The sequence below is a fragment of the Myotis yumanensis genome, unplaced genomic scaffold (assembly GCF_028538775.1).
Source record: "Myotis yumanensis isolate MYYU_CA2020_CCGP unplaced genomic scaffold, mMyoYum1.0.hap1 SCAF_5, whole genome shotgun sequence".
Classification (NCBI taxonomy): domain Eukaryota; kingdom Metazoa; phylum Chordata; class Mammalia; order Chiroptera; family Vespertilionidae; genus Myotis; species Myotis yumanensis.
The window spans coordinates 8,420,699-8,439,747 of record NW_027223756.1 but is presented as its reverse complement, the minus strand read 5'-3'; the positions used below and the strand labels follow the sequence as shown (position 1 = coordinate 8,439,747).

Below are 19,049 nucleotides of genomic sequence, written 5' to 3'. Positions count from 1 at the left end.
ATGGATGGATGGATGGATGGATGGACGGATGGATGGATGGATGGATGGAGATCCAAAGAGACCAACTTCCAGCAAAGAAGCCAAGGCCATCTCGCCTGCCCATGCATTATAGAGGAACAACACGGGGACCCCAAGTCCAAGGCCCCCAAGTTCCAAGAAACTTAACAGCTTTTGGCCATGGGCCAGAGAGGCATCAAGCCTAAGGGGCCCCAACTTTCCCATGACAAGGAATCACTTGTCCGTCCCCCAGATAGGAAAGGAAGCAGCAGTTACCAGGAGCACCGCGCAGCCCACTATGTCCCGTGCTGCAGAGAGAAATAGTTCGACCTTAACGATCAACCTGTGGCTATGCCATGCCTCATCGACAAGTTCCAGACCCTTTGAAGCCGAGCCGAGTACCCCACCCCCAACAGAAGCAGCGGGTACCTGTGAGCCCAGGAGCTACGGCCACGCTGGTTCCCTCCCATTCTCCCCCCTGCACCTCGTCAGGAGGCATTCCCATGCTACTCTGCCAGGCTCCCTCTCCTCCCTGTGGCTTAGCCTGGCTTTTGACCCCAGTTCACTGCAGTTTCAAATTAAAGCACCTCTCAGGAAAACACACACACATATGTATATAGTTTCAGATAATGATAAGTGCGATGAAGAGAAATAAAATAGTCTAAAGGGTTAGAGAGTGGTAGGCAGTGTCTACGTGGGTGCTCACAAAGGCCTTTCTGAAAAGGTGGCGTTTGAGCAGATCTTTATGAAATGGGAGGGAGGGGGCAGCGGGACTAACAGTGTCCCAGATGGAAGGAGGGGGGCATAGGAGAAGACTCTCCCATCGCCCAGACTGTGCTTCCCTAAGCCCTGCTGGGCGCTGGATACCTTAGGGATGGATCAGCCAGAGGCATATTTTTTAAAGCCCTCAAAATGAGCTGAACAGGTGCCTACAGCTGCCAAGGCCCAAACAAAATCATTCACAGAGTACACTCGACCTCACTGACCCCCTCAGCCACTTTCCTGGTTCTTCTGAAAGGGGGAAAAAAAAACCTTTATGCTATTCCTGGCAGCTCAGGGGGCACACGAAGTTCAGAGGTAGAAGGGACCCAGAAAATAAACTGGGGCGGGGAAGATAAACCACCAGCAGCAGTAAGAGCTGGCTGGCTCCTTCTCGGCCTGGTTTAGGGGAGGGGGTTGGTGCCTCTCAACACAAAGGATGGACCCCTTCCTTCATCCCAAGGTAGGGGCGAGAGAGAAAAAGCAGAAGGCTCTGGCTTTGGCCTCCTGAGTCTCAGGAAAAGGGGGGAAAGCCGGTGTTTTGAACTGGCAGATACCAGATGGTAGCTCTGGGTGTCCTCTGAGTTGGAATCACTGCTGTATTGGGGGGGGGGGGTCCCCCCTGTTCATGGGGGCTGAGGTGGGTCCTGGGCTGTAGGCTGTGGGGTCCAGGGAGCTGCTGCTGTCTTCACTGGAAGGAGGGGCGGCTTCATGGGCGCTGGGCTCTGGCCGGGAGCCGTCCGTGGGTCGTCGGTTGGGCTTGGTCTCGACGCCCTCACCTTATGGTAGGCTAGCTGCTGGGTGGCCTGGGGCGGAAGGACCTTCTGTATCTGGGCTGGAATCTGGGTGGGGACACCCACTCATCTCCTAGTTGTGGGCCCCCTCCAATGGGGCTGTGTCTTTAGGTTCTACCCGTTTGGTGTCCCTGGAGGCTGCCGCTGGGCTGGGGTCCGTGGGCCTCGCACAAAACCAGGTCCATAGAGGAAGGTGGTGGAAGCCACCCTCTGGGCCTCCCCGCAGGGTCTTCAGCTCGCTTCCCTGCGCTGCCTGTTTCCGCCACCACGGCTGGTGGGGCAGCTGGGCAAGGCCGGCGGTGAATCCATTCACCCATTCAACCAGTATCTACGTGGACTGCGGGGGGACCTGGGGGAAGCGAAGGGGCTGCCCTTCACTGGCAACCACCTAGGCCCAGTTACATGAGCAGTTTCTGCACCTTCTCTCCTTCCACAGTCTCTCCAAGGCTGCGCAGAGGCGGGGCTTCTGTAACAGCTGCCTGGGGACCCGAGGCATCCGCCTGGGTGTCCTTCCTGTTGATGGATCCGTAACCATTCGGACCTGGAACTGTCGGGCAGCACCGGCCAGTCCGTCTGACGCCGGCTGGGGGCGCAGGGGTCCCCAAGGCTGCCGTTGCGGGGGGGTGGGGGGGGCGGGGAGGCGCTAGGGGTGCGGGGTCCCAGCAGCGAAGCTCGAGGCAGCTCCGATCCCGCCGCCTGCTTTCTGTGGCTCCGCGGGCACTGGTCCCCCCACCGCTATCGCCCCAGAGACGCGAACTGGCGAGTCGCCACTGGGGGCCGCTGGCCACACAGCTGCCGCCTCTGCCTCACTCATCTCGGGGTCCAGTACCGGCCGCTCACCCCGCGAGGCGAGGTTCAGTACCAGCCGCTCACCCCGCGAGGCGAGGTCCAGTACCGGCCGTTCATGCCGTGGGGTCCAGGACTGGTCCCGGCCCCTCCCTTCCCCTCCCCTCCCCTCCCCTCCCCTCCCGCGGCTCGCGAACCGCCACCCACGTGCGCTCCCGAGCCTTGAGCCCCAGGGAGGCGGCTTTCCTCGTTCCAGGGCTTCAGAGCGACTCAATAAATGTGAATTAAATCAGGTTGAACCAAGTCCAACAAAATTAAATCCGGAAACTATTAGAAAGAGTCTGACATAAAAGGTAGTGTTAGAGAAGCCACGTGGTCTGGGCTGATGTTTCCCGTCCCAGCTGGACCCGGGAGCTGGGGGGAGAGAACAGGGCCAGGCGCACGCCCACACCCACACCCGCTGCCCCGTCAGGGGGAGGGGACCCGTGGAGCAGGGACCCCGCGGAGAACACCAACTCGTCTCCACTCTGCGCACGTTGCTCATCTGTAACCTCATCTCAATGAGCCTTCATTTGCCACTTAGGAGAGCAGCGGAGTGGTTGAACTTGCCGCTCGCCATTTAAGCAGAAGAATAATTAAGATGTAGTCGGGAGGGACGGGAAGCACGGAACCTTCTCTCTGGTGCTCAAGAGCATCTTGGCTGTTGGGAAATAGCTCTCTGAATGCAAGAGGCTCCCTGGAGAGCGGGCGGGGGAGGCCCCGTCAGCAGCTCCAAGACACCTGGGCTGGAGCAGAGGGGCAGCTGCCAGGAAGGGGCGACGGAGGTCAGGAAAGATTCCTTTCCCACTCACGGGCTCCAAAAATGCAGCCTTTTTAACAGTTGTGTGTTTTTTAATATTTTTAAATGTTTTTATTGGTTTTAGAGAAAGAGGGAGAGGGAGAAATAGAAACATTGATGAGAGAGAAACAGCCATCGGCTGCCTCCTGCACACCCGCTACTAGAGATCAAGCCCGCAACCCAATCATGTGCCCTGACCGAGAATTGAACCCGTGACCTCTTGGTGCATGGGGTTGATGCTCAATCCACTGAGCCACGTTGGCCAGGCTTAACAGTTCTTTTTTAAGGTGATATATTGATGATTGCTATATCGGTGATTAAATGGTATTAGTAAAAAGACAGACAGGGAGACAGACGTCACTCCCAATGTTAGCATCCCAGGAGACTCCCCAGTCCTGGACAAACCTGGACCAGAGCCCAGCCCAGAGCCTGGTCTGTCCTCAGGCCATGAGCACATCGATTCTGGCCTTGCCCATCACTTGCTGTGTAACTTGAACAAACGTCTTAACCTTTCTGAGCTTTCGGTTCTTTGTCAGCAAAATGGTGATAATAATAGTTCTCCCCCATGGGATTGGGAAAAGTAAATGAATTGTGACTTGTAACACACTTGGCCCAGCACAAAGGCGTATGGAATGCGGTTGCTATGCATACACAGCAATGAACTTGGACATGGGAACTTTGTAGATGAAGAGTGGGGACGCCACCCCTGCATCATTTTCTGGGGTGTGGGGGGAGGACTCTCCAGCTCTACCCTGAAACAGATCCAAATTCTGCTCTGAGTGGCATGGATTTGGCAAACCCGAAACCCCAACAAATTTGGAGCCAAGTGAACCTCCTAGGTGTCACCCACCATGACTTGCATTTTCCTCCCACCCCTTGTCCTGAGTGGGTCTTTGGGTTTATAACCCCAGGCACCTGTGAGCATAAAGTCAGATTTTGTGGGGTTTCCTTTCCCTCGGTGAGGAGGAAGGCGCCCCCTCCTCCCATCTATGCTTGCTTAGCACCAAGCTTCTGTGCTGACAGCAGGTTTTGGAGAGAGAACGTGCTTCCAGATGCATTGGAGAACCTGAGAAGAGGGAGGGAATGAGCTCTTAGGAGGCGCCATATTGCCAGATGTTTAAGGAGCCCGTCACGTACCAGTGACTTCCAAGGGAGGAGGGGGCTTGTGGTGCCAGGTGTGCCTCCCGCCGAATGGAGGAGGAGACCAGCAACTCAAATAAACACTTTACAGTAGGTTTAGACTCAGAAACCAAGCCATGTTAGAAGGTAAAAAAGGCAGGTGGCATGAGCAATTATTATTCGTGGGTGTGGCCCTTCAAATTCCTGGTCTCAAAGGCAGGGGCCAGGAATCACCTCCTGAGTGCTGGGGAGGATCCTACAGGGAAAAGGCCTCTCTTGCCTTTCAGGGAATTCCCTACACAGCCCACGTGTCTGTGAAGGTGTGCAGCTGAGGTACTAAGCAGCATGGAAACACAGATGGGGACCTCAGTCTCTTTTCAGTCCTCCTTGCATTCCTCCCAATCAGTTGAGGCGGAGAAAGTCTACCCTGGACACTGGGGTGTGTTTGCCACCTCATTAACACTTCTGATCTCCCTTTCTAATGGAGAGAGCAGATCTAAGACTCCCTCAGTATAGCTGGCAACAAAATCATGCTCAATTTAATTGCATCGATTCTGTTTTCTTTGTTTTAATTTTACAGTTATTTTCTGTTCGCATCAAGTGAGTCTGCTTTCTCATTGATGGTAGTAGCACTGTCTCTTTTTAAAAATCGACTGAGGGAAGCCCTGGCCAGTGTGGCTCAGTTGGTTGGGTGTCAACCCATGCACTGAAAGATTGCCAATTTGATTCTAGGTTGGTCAGTTTGTGGGTGTGCAGGAGGCAGCCAATCACTGTCTCGCTCTCTCATCAATAATTCTCTCTCTCTCCTCCCGTCCTCTCTCTCTAAAAATCCATTTTAAAAATAATTTTTGAAAAATTTTAAGAGTTTTCTTCAAAAAGAAAAATAGACTGGCTTAAGTGAAAAAGAAAACTTTATTTTCCTGAAATCAGGAAGTAAATGCCTGCGCAGGTGATATGTAGATATGGCCAAACAATGGTGCCGAGGCCATTAAAAAATGAATGGCCATTCAAAAACGAATATCCACAGTTGGGAAAGCCAGGCTCTACAGCATCTGGCACAAAACAGCTGCTTCGTCAATATGTGATTGTTGCTGCACTAAAGCCAGGCTTCTCTCTGCTGGATGCTAACACACTTTTGAAGGCAATCTCAAGCCTGTATTGTTAAATAATTCTTAAATGGGCTAGCGCTAATATATCATTGCCAAGTCGCTCAAGGGACTAGTCTGTGCCCAAGGCCACCGAATGCATCATGAATCCCAGATTCCCTCCCATTCAAGGGTTCTTACAAGCCTGTATGTTTAGTACCAAAGTCAGCATTAACTCATGACAGTCCCGGGGCAGACCTAGCCCCTTCACAGGCATGCTCTGAGGCAGGGATAGCTAGCTCCTCTGTCACCCTTACACCAGTCAGGGAAGCCTTTGCCACATTTGTTCACTGTTTACTCATTCATTCATTCATTCCTTCCAGGGACACTTACTGAGCACCTATTTTGTTCCAAGCGTTGTTGTAGGGCTTGGGGGGACATCAGTGACTAAAATAGTGGGGGTTTTTTACTCCCTGCCCTTGTGAAGCATACATTCTGACAATAGCCAATAGGTATAATACACATGCAAGTGATACAGCATGTTGGAATGTGACTACTGGGGGGTGAAGGCGATGAGCAGGGTAAGGAGACTTGGGATTTTGGGGGGTCAGGCAGGTGGTAAATGTGGTGGTTGGGGTTGGCCCTATTGGAAAGGCAGCATCTGAGAAGACTTGAAAGAGGTGAGGGAGCCTGAAGATACTTTTCAGGATGCGCATTCCAGGCCCTGAGATGAGTGTGCACCTGGCTTGATGGATCAATAGCAGAGGCTGGAGCTGAGGGAGCAAGGGGAGAAGGTGAAGTCAGAGAGACCTCGGGCGAGGGTCCTTAGAGACCATCAGGAGGACTTGGGCTTTTTCATGGAGAGAAATGGGGGAGTGGCATGGCATGTTCCCAGCAGAGGAATGGCAGGGCCTGCTCCATGTTTAAAGGCTCCTTCCGGCTGCTGTGCTGATAAGGCATGTGGGGTCCGAGGTGGAAGCAGGGAAGCCAGTAAGAAGTCCAGGCAAGAGGTGATGGGCCAGGGTTGAGGTGGTGAAAATGACAAGAAGTGGCACAGATTCTAGATCTATTTGTAAAGGATTGAACTATATGACCCAGCAATTTCACACCTAGGTATGTGATCAAGAAAACTGAAAACAGCCCACTGTGTGGCTCAGGGTTGAGCATCGACCTGTGAACCAGGAGGTCATGGTTCGATTCCCAGTCAAGGCACATGCTCAGGTTGTGGGCTCGATCCCCAGTGTGGGGCATGCAGGAGGCAGCCGATCAATGATTCTCTCTCATCATTAATGTTTCTCTCTCTCTCTCCCTCTCCCTTCCTCTCTGAAATCAATAAAATCAATACAAATATTTAAAAAAAAAAAAAAAAAGAAAACTGAAAACAGGCTTTTTCCTTTTTTTTAATCCTCACTCTAGGATATTTTTCCATTGATTTTTAGAGAAAGTGGAAAGGAGGGACAAGGGGGAGAGAGACAGAAACATCAATTGGTTGCCTCCCACATGCACCCCAACCCCAGGCCAAGGATTGAACCTGCAACCAAGGTACATGACCTTGACCAAGAATTGAACCCATGACCCTTCAGTCCAAGAGCCAACTCTCTAACCATTGACCAAAACTGTCCGGGGCTAAAAACAGATTTTCAACAAAAATCTGTGCACCAGTGGTCATAACAGCATTGTTCATAATAGTAAGGAAAAAAGGTATAAACAACCCAAATATTCATAAACTAATGGATAAGTAAAATGTAGTATATACAAACAATGGAATATTCTTTAGCCATAAAAAGGAATGCTAAGCCCTGGCCCATGTGACTTGGTTGGTTGGGTGTTGTCCCATGCACTGAAAGGTTTTAGGTTTGATTCCCAGTCAGGGCCCATGCCCAGGTTGCGTTTTTTTTGTTTGCTTGTTTTGTTTTTTTGCTTTTGTAATTCTTTTTTAAAATATATTTTTATTGATTTCAGAGAGGAAGGGAGAAGGAGAGATAGAAACATCAATGATGAGAGAGAATCATTGATTGGCTTGCCTCTTGCACACCCCCTACTGGGGATCGAGCCCACAACCCCAGGCACATGCCCTTGACCAGAATTGAACTTGGGACCTTTCAGTCCACAGGCCGACACTCTATCCACTGAGCCAAACCAGCCAGGGCAGGTTGAGGGTTTCAAAGGAGAATGGGAAGAGAATGGGAGACAATGAGTATAGAAAATTATTTTAAGTTTGAGAAACTTTTTGAAAGGGGGATAAGAAATGAGTGATGGCTAAAGGGAGAAGTAGAGACAAGGGAGGGATTGTTTAAGGTGGACATTTAGTAGCATGTTTGTATGCTGATGAGGTTGATCCATTGAAAGAAGAGGACATTGGTGACATCAGGGGGAGAGAGGTGCTGGAGAGATGTTCTTGAGTGGCCAGGAAAGGATGTGACCTAGTACGTAAGTGGCGGGTTGACTTAAACAGCTTCAGGAAGAAGGTGGGGAATATGGGCACGGATGCTGGTAGTTTAGGGAAACTCCCCTCTAGCTGCATCAGTTTTCTCAGGAGAATAGGAAACACGGTCAGCCGCTAGAGGGAGGAAGGGAAAGCAGAGATGAGAAGATGTAAAATCACCCAGGAGAATGGGAGGATGCCTGAGTGGAGGAAGGGAACGTAGTCAGATGGCCAGACAACTAGCAGCGGTTCTCAACCTGTGGGTCGCGACCCCTGAAAATACATCCTGCATATCAGATATTTACATTACGATTCCTAACAGTAGCAAAATTACAGTTATGAAGTAGCAACAAAAATAATTTTATGGTTGGGGGTCACCATAACAGGAGGAACTGTATTAAATGGTCGTGGCATTAGGAAGGTTGAGAACCACTGAAGGCACAATTAGGGTTGGTGGTCAGGAATTTAAAGTGGCACAGTCAGCATGATTACATTCATTTCTCCAGGAACATTCAGCTGCACAGCTCCTAACATGGAATAAGCAGAGACTCAAATTTAACCAAAACTGTGACTTCAACAAGCAAGTGTGAAGAAGTGAGAAAGGGAAGAATCTGAGCCTGTACACAAGAGAATGAGTCTAATGATTGGCCATGGAATGTGTGCTCAGTGAGAGAAGCAGAGAGACCAAGATGTTGAGGGATGAGGGAAAGAGGGTTAGGATGGATTGAAGGTCCTAGGGAGGGGAGAGGGTCAAGGAGTATGCATGTCAGTTTACAAAAATGAGTATCCTGGCAGTGGTCCCAGGGTGATGTGCATGAAAATGACATGACAGAAGATGAGAATGACTGGTGATGAGGTCCAGAGGATGAGAATGAGTGAGGGAGGATTATCAAGGAACTAAGAGGGCAGGGAGTTGAAGGATCAAGTGCTTGTATAATGAAATCACTAAAAATGAATTCAGGAACAGAGATGGAGAATGACAGTGGAGAAGAAAAGCATGAAGAAATGCAGGTGAGTGGCCTGTTGTCAGTAATGACTGCAACAAGGAGCTCTCATACCTCAGGTTCAGCGACTGTAGGAGAAGCACACAGACCAGTGTCCATGGGGGAGAGATGGTTTCAGTTAGAGCAGGAAGGGAAAGGGGCCTTAGGAAGGAGGTTGATGACATGGGGAACTTTGCTGCTGATGGACGTGAATTCCAGAACCCAATGGACATGTTTTGGGAGTTGGGTAGAAGTGGGAAGGGGACATAAGGCGTGATGTTGGGGTGCGATGGTGTGGGTGAGGCTGTGAGTATGGTGAGGGATGGATGTCCAGGACTCTCCACTGGTCACTGGGGGAGGAGGCCAGGTGCTCTGGGGGATACAGTCTTCCTATGAGAGTTGGGACCATTCAGTGGAGGGCAGGACCCAGGGGGGCAGGAGGTATGATTCCCAATGCAAGAGACTCGATCTTGCCCTCTAGCGGGAGGAGGGCAGTCTTACTGAGTGCACAGGGCTCTCTTTTGGCCTCTCCTTGAAAAGTAGTCACCTGAGCCAAGGGGCTCAGGAGCCAGAGGACTCTGCATTCCACACATTCGCAGACCCTCCTTCCCATCAAAAGCCAGCACAGGGCAGCACCCCACCCAGATGTCCTGCGCAGTGTTCACGATCACCACTTACCCATCCAGCTGATCACTGTATCTCTAGCTTCTAAACACACCCACTGGCCTGTATTAGAGGTTCCCTTAAATACTTGCCCAGGAGAATGGGAGGGTGACTGGGTGGAGCAATCCCCGTGCCAGGCTCTGTGGTAAGCCCTTCCCATGGGTTTTCTCCTTCAGCCCTCACAACAGTCCAACGAGATCGGCACAGGGGTTATCCCAAGTCCCATCTGAGGAGCCTGAAGCATAGAGAAAGGGCAGGAGCTTGTCCAAGGTCACACAGCGAGGGCATTTGAAACTAGATCTACGATCTACCTGGCTCCATCACTGGTCTTCTAAGTCACCACATGGGGGGCTAACGACTGACCAAGTGTGGGAGGGCATCTTCTTCCTCCAACCCATGCAAAGAAGCTCTGGGTCTGAACCAGGAGACCTTCACAGGCTCCTGCCTCCCTCTCCTGTTGGATTCACACCCACCCATCCGTTTCATTTTCTTCTCTTTCCAAAATCCCCTATTGCTTCCCACCCATGGTGATTTCAGAAGCCCTTGTTTTTGTTTCCACCATAGATGTGAAAAGCTGGCTTGTGATGTTTGGATTTCAGCTCAGCAACATAATTCCTGGCTTCCCAAGAGCCAAAATGTATTTCGTGCCTCCTCCCTATGAACTGTCAGAGAGCCAAGCAAGTGAGAATGGACAGGTAAGCGGGGGTTCCTGCCAAGAACATGAAGGACTGTCACTGTCCCCTTTTGCAAACAGAACTGCACGGGAGCCAAGGGCACGTGGGCAGAGGGGGAAACACCGGAGCTGGGTATAAAAGATGCATGAACCTCTGTGGCTTCCCAGGAAAGCCAGCGTCGATGCTGTCACCTGTCTGGCGCAACACGCATTTCTTCAGAACCTCGATTACAGCCTTAATTGTGGTATCATGAGTTGTTCAGTATATACCCTTGAGTGACTCCTTGATTAACAACAGCACAGAGAAATCTAGCAACCTACCATCTGCACTGCCTGTAATACCATAAACCTTTCGGCTTTTATGGGGCATCATAAAACGATGCTTTGCCGTTTCTGTCCCATTAAAGCATATTTTTATGCCCCGCATAAAACGTCGGGGTTTTATGGCCCAAACGTATACAGATTGAGTTTTCAGTACATAATCTGTCCTTGGTTTTCTCGGTGATGACCAAGGGGTGGTCATTTTCCACGTGGGTGCAGCTCCGAGCTCTGCCACAAGGGGACGGGCGGGGTGGGCGGCATGTCCCGTATCCCCCGCCACGGAACCGGCGCTCGGCACCATAAAGGCCCGAGAGGTCCCAGCTGCGCTGGAGAACGGTCCAGACTGTGTAATGAGAGCGACGAGGAAGAGCCGCTGGGTAATTGAGAACAGCCTTCTCTCCGTCCAGCCCCTCGGGGACCACTCAGCGGATGAATAGCCATCATTTCTCTCATTTCTCTAAGTGCCATTACCTCCCAAACACAGCCTCTTCCATTATCCCAGCCTGTCCCCCAACCACCAGTGGAGACAAGCTGTAATTTGTGAGTGGAGAACGGAAGGCCAAGGCGATAATGGTGATTTCCTCCCTTTGGGGAGCCAGGGCGAAAATCCCAGGCAAATGACTCAGAGCCCGGGGACAATCCCTCTGGCCCACGAAGCCAGGTGCACCTCAGACATGAATATGCTACAAACCACCCAGGGTGTCTGTCTGGTTAGAAGGCGGCTCCTGAGTGAGGTTTGAGATTTCTGGTTTTTTCTACCAGGGCGGGCCCGGGGGTTCCCCCGCTCCCAGCCATACTTTGAGTAGCAAGGTCTTAACCCAAGGAAGTTCATGACTATCCAGGGCATTGGCCTCAAAACAATCTAGGTCACGGCAGCCAGGTTCCCAGCTGCTCAAACACACACCCCACCCTTCAGGCCAGGATACGCCTGGGTGTGAAGTGGGCAAGGCAGCTGCCGAGCCCTCGGAATGCGGCGACTCTTCCTCCTCCAAGGGACAGACCAGGCGAGTGGGGAGGCCTGGGTGCAGGTGCCAGCGAGGTGGCAAACCGCCATACCGTCATTTTAGTTAGGGGCACAGTTCCAGCAGACAGGCCACACCACCAGAGCCCCGGAAACCGCCAGCCTGTCCCAGTCTCAAAAGGTAAGCTGAGTCCAGCCGGTGTGGCTCAGTTGGTTGAGCCTTGTCCCCTGCACCAGGAGGTCACCTGTTTGATTCCTGCCCAGGGCACATGCCCTGGTTGTGGGCTCGATCCCCAATAGGGGGCGTGCAGGAGACAGCTGATCAATGTTGGTGTTTCTATTTCTCCCTCTCCCCACCTCTCTCTGAAATCAATAAGAACATATGTCTTTTAAAAAAACAGTCAGTGCATGTCATCAAAGATGCAAACCTCAGTCTCACAGGGAGACCAAGCTTTTCCCTTGCTGATCCTTCTGTAACAAGCTTCCCAGCCCATGCCCACGGTCTCAGCTCTCATGTTTTCTTCTGCCCGCAGCTCATCACAGGGGTCCAGCAGACGACAGAAAGGCACAACCAGGCCTTCCTGGCCCTAGAAGGGCAGGTCATTTCTAAGAAGCTGCACGCCAGCATCCGCGAGAAAGCTGGCCACTGGTTTGCCACCACCACGCCCATCATCGGCAAAGGCATCCTGTTCGCCATCAAAGAAGGGCGGGTGAGCACGGGCGTGTCCAGCATCGCCAGCGAGGACAGCCGCAAGGTGGCGTCCGTGCTGAACAACGCCTACTACCTGGACAAAATGCACTACAGCATCGAGGGCAAGGACACCCACTACTTTGTGAAGATCAGCGCGGCTGACGGCGACCTGGTCACACTGGGCACCACCATCGGCCGCAAGGTGCTGGAGAGCGGGGTGAACGTGACCGTGTCGCAGCCCACGCTGCTGGTCAACGGCAGGACTCGAAGGTTCACCAACGTCGAGTTCCAGTACAACACGCTGCTGCTCAGCATCCGCTACGGCCTCACCCCTGACACCCTGGACGAAGAGAAGGCCCGCGTGCTGGACCAGGCCCGACAGAGGGCCCTGGGCACCGCCTGGGCCAAGGAGCAGCAGAGGGCCAGGGACGGGCGCGAGGGGAGCCGCCTGTGGACTGAGGGCGAGCGGCAGCAGCTCCTGAGCGCGGGCCGCGTGCAGGGGTACGAGGGCTACTACGTGCTTCCCGTGGAGCAGTACCCAGAGCTCGCAGACTGTAGCAGCAACATCCAGTTCTTAAGACAGAACGAGATGGGAAAGAGGTAACACAATCGCCGGCTGCCATCCCGTGTCTGGATGGCTCCGCGGGAGTAACTGTCCTCTCCTCTCCTAAGGAGATGAAGACCTAACAGGGGCACTGAGGCCGGGCTGCCTTGGGCACCAGTGGCAAGCAAGCTCACATTTTTTGAGTTCCAATGCTACTGACCAAGCGAGACGTCCCACCTCCCAAAGCAGACTAAAGCCCGGCTGACAATTCTGAGAGAAAAAAACAAAAACAAAAACAACAACACACAAAACAAACGAATGAATGAACGAACGAACGAACGAACACACGCCATGTTCCAAGTTCCCCTAACATACGACCCACTTGTTCTGGGTCTACACAGGAAAGAGACGCAAAATGTCCAAAAGGAACAAAAGAGAAAACACACACACACACACACACACACACACACACGCAAATAAAACGAAAAGCGAAACAAACACACGACTGAAAAACAAAGAGATGAAGGCGAGCAGGCCTCCTGTGCTATTACCTCACTGACTCGAAGGTGAGCGACGCAGAGACTCCCCTGGGACGGCATCCCCGGACCCGGCCCAACCAGCTGAGGAGACCCAATCAGACTGCTTGATGGACAAACTACTACCGACGTTTTTTTTCGTTTCAATACAGGTGCATTTAAAACACAACTTGTGGGGGGCGGCGATTTGTGCGTAGCGACTGGGGAGGGGGGCGTACACGTGAAAGAGTGAGCACTGGAAATACTTTTTAAAGAAAAATTTAAAGAAAAAAAAAACATGAGGGGGGGGAGCAGGAAAAGGAAATTCCTATCCAACGTCAAAGCGAAATAATACCGTTCAGCACTTAACGCTCAGGTCCCGACACCGTGGGGCCTGAGCTCACCTATGGGAGCGCAGAGTGTACCCTTCCCTTCAGAACGGCGGCTCTCGTCCCCGCAGGGGGATTTCATACTCTTTTGTCTTTGAAGACTCCATTGTGGACAGTAATCCGCAGTCACAGGGTGTAGTCCGTCTAGATTCCGTAGTTCGTGGGTTATCAGTTGCAGTAGAGGTGTGGCATCGTGACACTCTTGCTAACGGGCACCACTTCCGATCACCCTGTACATACCTTAGCCTCGAGGCACAATCACTGTTTCCGGTTTAAAAATTCTTAGTGTGTTTGTTTGGTCCAGAAACTGAGACAATCACATGACAGTCACCACGAGGAGAGAAAACAAAACAAAAAAAATTAAAAAAAAAAAAAGAAAAGAAAACCCATCAAAAAAAAACAAACAAACAAAAAAGTTTAAAAAAAAAACACAAAAAAAATGTCTAATAAGAACTTTGGTACAGGAACTTTTTTGTAATATACATGTATGAATTGTTCATCGAGTTTTTATATTAATTTTAATTTGCTGCTAAGCAAAGACTAGGGACAGGCAAAGATAATTTATGGCAAAGTGTTTAAATGGTTTATACATAAATAAAGTCTCTAAAACTCCTGTGGACACTGGTCTTCTGTGGAAATGCTTTGAGGGGAGGGCACGGTGCAAGTCGCTGGAGAAAGGGGGATGGATGCGCTGGCATGTTGAAGTTTTGGAGGAGTTTTTGCTGGAGGTCTCTCAGGGGCCCCAGACTGCTCTCCATTCTGGACTGGTCTCTCCTTACACCTGCAGCCCCCTCTCTCATGACACAGGTGGGCAGTGAGGACCCTCAGGCCCACCCAGGCTAAGTGGGTCCCTGCAGGCCTCCCAGGAAGTCAGGGCTCTCCCTGCTAGTTCTGGGAAGCGTTGGCAGGAAATTGACTGCAAACACCTTCACATTTTGGGAGACATGCATGTGTCTGTATAGTTCTGTGTGTGGAGTGTGTGTATGTCAAGCATGTCAAACTCGCTGCCCACGGGCCGCATGCCTCATTTATTTGGCCAGTGTTAGCCTTTGAGTTTGACATGCTTGGTGTATGTGTTCGTATTTTCTTCCAGATTAGGTCAATTTACTTCAAAATGGGCACACTTAGGACAACCCAAGTAAAAAGAGGACTTAGGATTTAGATGAATTTTTGTGCACCAACCCTAGTTAGAATATTATCATTCATAGCTAATATTTATAGATGCCGAGAACAGTGCTAAGTGCCCTGCACACAATACTTCCACTTAATCCTCAACATCAGCATACTGAGAGCTGGCCACGTGCCAGGGCCTGTGCTCAGTTGTGGGGATAAACGAGGTGAGTAGACATAAACAGGGGTCCTTGCCTCGTGCAACTCACGGTCAGGGTTGCAGAGAGACAATAGTCAAACAATGACCCTGGGAAGTGAAGAAAATGACAGGGGTGTTGGTGCCGGAAGGGATAGATTGCTAAAGCTATGGTTGCACATAAGTGGGGATGTGAGCTAGGCTGGGAGTGTCACAGAGGTTGCTGAGGTCTGAACGTGACGTAGGAGGTAACCAGGGGGAGAGGAGGACATGCGTTCCAGACCAGGGAGCAGCATATGCAAAGGGCCTGTGGTGAGACCACCAGCTGGGCCGGAATGCCCAAGAGGTTAACACGGGTCTGAAGATACAATGATTGAAGGCTGCATTTTTTCAAACAAACACAAGAGGGAGCCATTTTAATTTCACAAACAAGTGCTCTGTTGCTGGGAGGACAGGCAGGTCATCTGCCTGAGAGGAAGGAAGAGGCTGCCGGCCACTGACCCCAGGTGAAGGCACTCTGGGTGACAGAGGAAGAAATGGGAGTGAATTGAGCGGACAGATTGCAAAGCATTCACTGTGCAGGTGAGGGAACAGGCCAGTCATCCCCTAGCTCAGCGGTTCTCAACCTGTGGGTCGCGACCCCTTTGGCGGTCGAACGACCCTTTCACAGGGGTCGCCTAAGACCATCCTGCATATCAGATATTTACATTATGATTCATAACAGTAGCAACATTACAGTTATGAAGTAGCAACGAAAATAATTTTATGGTTGGGTCACAACATGAGGAACTGTATTTAAAGGGCCAGAAGGTTGAGAACCACTGCACCTAGCTGGTAAGTGGTGGGATCAGATTCAAAGCAGATTTCAAAACCTCTCCAGGGCGGTGGTCCCTCACCCCGAGCCCCTAAATCATGCTGCCTCCCGGCCATCTCGCCAGGTGGGTGTTTCCCGGGTGGAAGGAAGGGGAGAGAGAGGCTTTGCACCAGGTGTGGACTCATGTGCCTGTCAGCATCACCAACAGGTCACGCAAACCGGGGCCTGAACGTGTTCCAGAGACTTCCTCCTCAGAAGCACACGCAAACCCTGTACCCCGAGTGCCGAGGGTTTGGGCCATTATCCTTCAGGGAAAATAACAGGAGGCAGGAAACAGCTCCTCCCTGTGCTCGGGTCCAGCCGCCTTGTTTAACCCGACGGGCACCAGGACCACGTGGGCGTGAACCCACAGAACAGCCTCCGGATCGAATCCTGGTTTGGTGGAAGCTACAAGGGGCACTGACCACCGTGCCCTGTCTCCCTGGGGTACATGCAACCACGGGGCCCAGCAAGGCAGGGAGCTGATCTCAGGCAAGAAGCCAGGGGGCAGCCGGCTGAGCCCCAAGTCCAGGCAGGAAGACCCAGAGGGCTGGATGCCTAGCGAGGCTGACACAGGGTCATGTCACCCGAATTTTACTAGAACCTGAAACTCTCTCCAATGCCAACATCTCTGAGTGACCTGTGGGCAAGCACAGGATGAAGTGTCTGACCGCTTCCAGAAGTATTTGCGCACTGACATAGAATTCCGGAAGGCGGCACAGGGGACCAGAGGGGTACAGGTGCCCTCGGAAGTCAGCCCGCCTGGGAAAAAGGCCCGAACTCGACAATCACTGAACAGGGGGACCTGGGAAGGTCCCAGGGTATCCATTAGGCTAAGTAGCAGCAGCCGCTTTGCAAGACAAACAAACACATGTGAACAAACAAAAAATTGAACCCTCACTCATATGTGGTCCACGGTGGGTCAGCGATGGGATCTGGTTACTGTGCTCAGTCGCCCAAGGTCCTGGGCTCCTCCCGTCGGTGGCTCGGCCTTCTTCTCGGTCCTCAAAGGCCCCGGCCTTCATCCAGGCCCTCTGGATCTTTGACGTCCTCTCCATTCCGCTGGTTGATGGGAAAAGAGACCCAAGGTCACGTGTGTGACGATTTCTAACGGCCCCACCTGGAAAGGTGCACGCACACCCCTCCGCGCACACTCCCTAGGGCTGCGCGGGCCCCACCGCCCCCACGGGAGACTAGAAAATGTAGTCGGACTCTGAGCCCAGGCAGGGGAGGAGACGATGCTGGTGAGGCCGAGCAGTCTGCGCACAACGCAACATCCGTGAGCCTCAGTTTCCCCCGGGAAGGCCTGATAGATAGGGCTGCTGGGATGATTAAATGAAACACTGCCTAAGTCATTGACACACGTAAGTACTCAAGAATTCCTGGGTTTTATTATTTCACTAGAGGCCTGGTGCACCACAATAGTGCACTTGGGGGGGTGGGGGAGAGGATCCCTCAGAAGAGGTCCGCTTGCCGGCAGTCAGACATCCCCTGAGGGGTCCTTAGCGCTGCCGGGGAGGCGGGAGAGGCTCCCACCACCGAGGCTGCGCTCACCAGCCATGAGCCTGGCTCAGCCAGAAGCCGGGCTTGCTCCTCCTTAGTGCTGCTATAGGAGCACACTGACCACCAGGGGGCAGCTCCTGCATTGAGCGTCTGACCCCTGGTGGTTAGTGCATGTCATAGCAACTGGTCTTTCTGCTGTTTGGTCAATTTTCATATTAGGGTTTTATTATATAGGATCTTTGCTCCAAGCCCAGGTTTTCTAAACATGGAAACAGGCATGACCCATTCGTCATAGGGGAGGCATTTTCATCCAGGGTGTGGGGAGGGTGCTACCCCCGACCCCAGTCCAGGGGATGTGACCAGGCGCTCTCAGCGTGAGACCCTTGCTCATGGCCTCAGGGCTTCTAAGAACGGGTGACTTTGGAGTGTTGGGTGTCTCAGCACCATGAAGACTGGCATCTGAGCAGGACACCCATTGGGGCACAGTCCCCAAGCACAATGTTGTCCCAGGCACTGTCAGAATCAGGGGATACACAGGTAAATAAAACATGGTCCAAAAGCTCTCAGTCTAAAGCAGTGGTTCTCAACCTTGGCTGCACATTAGAATCACCTGGGAATCTTTTTAAAATCCTGATTTCTGGGCCTCATCCTCCAGAAATTCTGTTTCTTTGTTATGGAGTGGGGCCACAACATTAGTAACAAAGAAACAGAATTTCCGGAGGATGAGGCCCAGAAATCAGGATTTTAAAAAGATTCCCAGGTGATTCTAATGTGCAGCCAAGGTTGAGAACCACGGGTCTAAAGTATGAGACAAGCTCACAAGTCAATCAGTGGGGGGCACAGTAGGCTAAAAGCTGGCACAGAAGAGATGCATAGAGATGCCGAGCCCAGAGGAGAGGCCAGAGGTCTCTCCCGAGCACTGCAGCGAGGGGCTCCGGGTGGGAGAACCCCAGGTAGGGGTGGAGAGGGCACCTCGGGCCGAGAGGGGAGCGGGTGTGGCAGAAGGGAGAAGCGCAGAGCAATGGCTGTGCATGAGGTCCCTGGTTGCCTATGAGAATCACCTGGGAGCTTCCTATACTCGGCCACGACCTCCAGGTCCCGGGGCAATTAAACCAGAATTTCCACAAGTGTGGTCTGGGCACCGGCGGCCCGAGACTCCCCAGGTGACCTGCGTGTGCTGGACTGCGCCCCCGCCCCCAGGAGGCACGTGGCCAGAGACAGGCCCATCAGAGAGGACAAGGCAGTATGAAAACCAGGCCCAGACGCTGGACATTCTCCTGCCGGCCACTAAGGTGGGGTTCTCGTAACTGCGGAGAAATCCGCCTGGTAAATCCTTCGATTAGCAAAGTGGAGGGGCGGGAGGCGGGAGGCGGGAGGGCGGGGGAAGAGGAGGTTATAAAACACAGCCTGGGAGACTGCCACAGCCCGAGTGCCACAGCCCGGAGGAGGGTTAGAGGACAGAGGGAGAGCTCCTCACACAGGGGCAGGTGTGGGAAGGGCGGATGGGCTTCTGTCCCCTCTCGGGGTTGGGGACAGTGTCTTTAGAGCGTGGAACACCCAGGGCAGGATCTGGGGGGCTCTTTCCAAGGGAAGCCTCATCGTCGTCGTCCCAATGTTGCTTCTTCCCCGCCGCACCTGGGAGAAAGGAGAGCTCCTTGGGAGAGGGTTAGCTGAGCCCGGCTGGCGTGGCTTTGTGGTTGAGCACTGACCTATGAACCAGGAGGTCAGGGTTTGATTCCCGATCAGGGAACATGCCTGGGTTGCAGGCTGAATCCCCAATGTGGGGCGTGCAGGAGGCAGCTGACCAATGATTCTCATCATTGATGTTTCTCTCTCTCTCCCCG

At 52.4% G+C, this 19,049-nt stretch overlaps 1 protein-coding gene and 1 pseudogene across 10 annotated transcripts in view; one reads left to right on the top strand and one right to left on the bottom strand.

The window, feature by feature from the left end:
* The window catches only part of TENM2 (teneurin transmembrane protein 2), a 1,191,402-nt gene extending 1,177,240 nt beyond the window's left edge, over positions 1–14,162 (top strand). For all 10 annotated transcript variants that reach the window (XM_070414454.1, XM_070414453.1, XM_070414452.1 and 7 more), the window contains 2 exons: positions 10,014–10,144; positions 11,938–14,162. In XM_070414454.1, the coding sequence (XP_070270555.1) occupies positions 10,014–10,144; positions 11,938–12,699 (893 nt within the window). In that variant the 3' untranslated portion in view covers positions 12,700–14,162. The remainder of the gene's footprint in view (positions 1–10,013; positions 10,145–11,937) is intronic.
* Positions 1,348–2,456, bottom strand: LOC139010042 (Y-box-binding protein 2 pseudogene; annotated as a pseudogene).
* Positions 14,163–19,049: the final 4,887 nt, after the last annotated feature.